The sequence below is a fragment of the Diaphorina citri genome, unplaced genomic scaffold, assembly GCF_000475195.1.
Source record: "Diaphorina citri unplaced genomic scaffold, Diaci psyllid genome assembly version 1.1 scaffold102013, whole genome shotgun sequence".
NCBI lineage: Eukaryota > Metazoa > Arthropoda > Insecta > Hemiptera > Psyllidae > Diaphorina > Diaphorina citri.
The window spans coordinates 5,156-8,220 of NW_007478965.1; the positions used below are offsets into that span (position 1 = coordinate 5,156).

At 36.3% G+C, this 3,065-nt stretch overlaps 1 protein-coding gene across 1 annotated transcript; it reads left to right on the forward strand.

Moving 5' to 3' along the window:
- The first annotated feature begins 351 nt into the window (after nt 1–351).
- LOC103524100 (magnesium-dependent phosphatase 1-like) lies at nt 352–2,839 on the forward strand. The gene is made up of 4 exons (XM_008489106.3): nt 352–905; nt 1,253–1,313; nt 1,591–1,806; nt 2,589–2,839. The coding sequence occupies exons 1-4, from the start codon at nt 752–754 to the stop codon at nt 2,755–2,757; spliced, it is 600 nt and encodes a 199-aa protein (XP_008487328.2). The 5' UTR covers nt 352–751; the 3' UTR covers nt 2,758–2,839.
- The last annotated feature ends 226 nt before the right edge of the window (nt 2,840–3,065 follow it).

Consider the following 3,065-nt stretch of genomic DNA (forward strand, 5'->3'; position numbering starts at 1 on the left):
TTTTTTTTACATTTTCTCACACAAATGAGCTCTGATCTTGAAATTTGTCGCGACGACCTATGAACTCAAAGCGAGAAAGTTTTAGATAACACTTCAGTCGTTAATTTAAGACCGGTTTTAGCGTTACCTATGTTAAGCTACGCCGAGGAAGGCCAATAAATGGATGGGTGACCTAAACATTATATTGGGAATAAAGGGAGAACGGGCTCTAGTCTTGATTTTAAATCATTACATGAAAGTGAAATAAATAATAGAAAGAAAAAAAAATCAAATCAATAATAATAATAATAAACTGAATATTAAACAAATTAGGTAGGTACATAGGTACTGATTTTCTCTAATCACGATAAACTACGGGCTAAAAAATTCCCGGAGGGACGGGCCCTGCTTGTTTTATATCAGATTTATTTTAATATACCTGCCTTATTTATATTATCGGCTAAGACTAAAAAATTCCCATTATGCCAACAGTTTGTATAAACCTTGCTACTTAATAATATGTTAGCAATTAATTCGTGCTTTAGGTATTAGACTGTCAAAACAGAACAATGTAGTCCGATTGTAATTTTATCAACAGAATGGAAATCAAAAGGTCTGGTGGATGGAGTGGCCTTTAGTATACTTGCATCTCAATGTGTAGGACACATAGGTGTTTATATTCTGTATCATATCACTATTGTTTACTGCTCTAAAATATAACATACAAAAAGTCATAAATAATAAAATTATAAATCCTAATTCTTTGTGCAATATGAACAAAATATTTTTAGTTTTACTTTTGCTTTTACTTTTTCATTTGACACAACAGAAAATTGTCCGAAGACATTCAGAAACAATGGCAGAAATTCCACACAAATTAGATCCGAGTGTCAAAAAGTTCCCAAAGTTGGCCGTGTTTGATTTAGGTAAGTATACAACCACTTGATGACCTTGCCTTCATGCCAAGAGTCCTTACAATTTTCGTGGGTATCACTGATCACAAATCTTCTTTCTTCACATTAATGTATCATCACTGGTTTTTTTAACTTTTCTGATCGCTACCCAGAAGTAGCTCACTTGTTTTCACAAGGCTGAGTGTGCCCTGGGATCCAAGCCCAAAGATGGAAAACTCTTTGGCAACTTTATTGAACCAGGGACCTTTGGCATGCCAGCTTGCTGTGATACCTATATTCTTCACAAACGACCCACATGTCCTCTTGCTGAGATATCTTCCTCCTTGCCTACCTGATTTTTCAAAATTTTGTATTTTCAGATCACACTCTATGGCCATTTCACGTGTATATTGATGTCATACCACCTTTCAAAAAAATTGGGTATGACTATCTTCTCTTTGAATATGTACATATGTACCTAGATAAACATTACAAGAAAAGTTTTGGTCTACAACTTTTCAGATCCGATCGAACTTGAAATCTCCTATTTACAGCTGAACACAAATGAACTAGAAAATAAACTAGGGCGAATTTTAAGGCCTGTCCCAGCGCGGCGATACATTTCAATTTTCGATGTCTCAGGAAATACGGGACGTCTGACCACCCTAATTATAAGATAGCTAGAAGATATTCATTTCAAATCTAATAATTTCCCTAGGGACAAAGTGCTAGATGCCGGAGGCGCCATCATCAAGTACTACCGTGATGTTCCTGCAATTCTGAAGTACTTGAAACAGAACAACTGTCTTGTAGCTGCAGCATCCCGGACTACAGAAATGCTGCGTGCACATCAACTAGTGGATTTATTCAATTGGAACCAGCATTTTGACCATAAGGAAATATTTCCGGGTCAAAAAACCACACATTTTGCAAAGTAAGTTTATGTACCGAACGAGCGATATGTTTCAGCAGGTAGGTAATTCAAGCACTTGATTGAAGAAGAAAAAAAGGTTCATGTACTATGTCTTAGGTATATTTTCAACATGACTGCAAAGTAGTGTGTGATGTTGACTCAAACAAGTCACAGGTATATCTTACTTCACTGATGGGTGCAATAGTCCTACATACTGGACTCCTCACACAGGAATTTCGTCAGAAAAGACCCCCATTTCAATGTAATGTAATACTTCACTGATCTACCTACGCAACTTCACGGACTGCTTATTATTCTCATTTCTCAGCATGATTCTCACAATGAATTTATCCTTAGCAAGAGTTTGATCTAGATAATTTTCCATCTTATCCATCATTACATCAAGATCGTCAGAGTCGTTAAAAATGTTGAGTACAGCTTTGTAATCTTCTACTTCTTCAAAAATGGTTTCCTGCTTCATTCCCAACATCTTTTCTTCTTCGTCTTCCTGGTATTTCTTCTCATCTCCATCCCCACTGGGAGTGCAACTCGCAGGTGAATTCATTTGAGAGTAAAATTAAGACATAATTGAATGAGTAATAAAGTGGTTGCTAATAAAATCATTAAGTTGGTTTACATTATATGTACGAAGGTATTGACCGTACTAAACTTGAGTGGGTATAATATTGTGTTTTAGTGCCTGGCACCGTACAGCCAATACTCCATATCCGAGTTTCGGTCGTGTTACGTAGCTATTCAGAACCGAAGTCATAGCAAAATCTCGTCTGTTTTCCATTTTCCAGTCTAAAAAAAGCCACGGGTATTGAGTACAAGGACATGGTCTTCTTTGATGACGAGGAGCGTAATTCTCATGATGTTTCACCACTAGGAGTCACTTGTATTCATGTAAAAGATGGCATGAGCCATTCTGTCCTTCATAAGGGACTCAAACAATGGGCCAGCAAAAATTAGACCAACAGGCCCCTGTTCCTTTTTTTTTTTTTTCAAAATAATAATTAACTTTATTTTTCAATAGGACAGAACAACGATTACAAAGAAAGAGATGAGGGAGGGGAAATGGATTTAAGACATTTCATGTTTAAAAAAAAAAAAATCCTTTTTCCACTTTCCTTAATAAAATGTCCTGTCTATGTGAGTTCAAATTTAACTCTCGGATTACGCAATCTTAAACCGAGATTAAAACCTAAACGGAGTTTAAACTCACTTTGTGGACCCTAACTTACTTTTTCTGGGAAAAACTGCGATGCTGTGGGATGCTT

Coding starts and splice junctions, on each gene's coding strand:
- LOC103524100 (XM_008489106.3), top strand. CDS start 752: ATGAACAAAATATTTTTAGTTTTACTTTTGCTTTTACTTTTTCATTTG. Junction 906..1,252: donor GTTGGCCGTGTTTGATTTAG/GTAAGTATACAA, acceptor TTGTATTTTCAG/ATCACACTCTATGGCCATTT. Junction 1,314..1,590: donor CCACCTTTCAAAAAAATTGG/GTATGACTATCT, acceptor TAATTTCCCTAG/GGACAAAGTGCTAGATGCCG.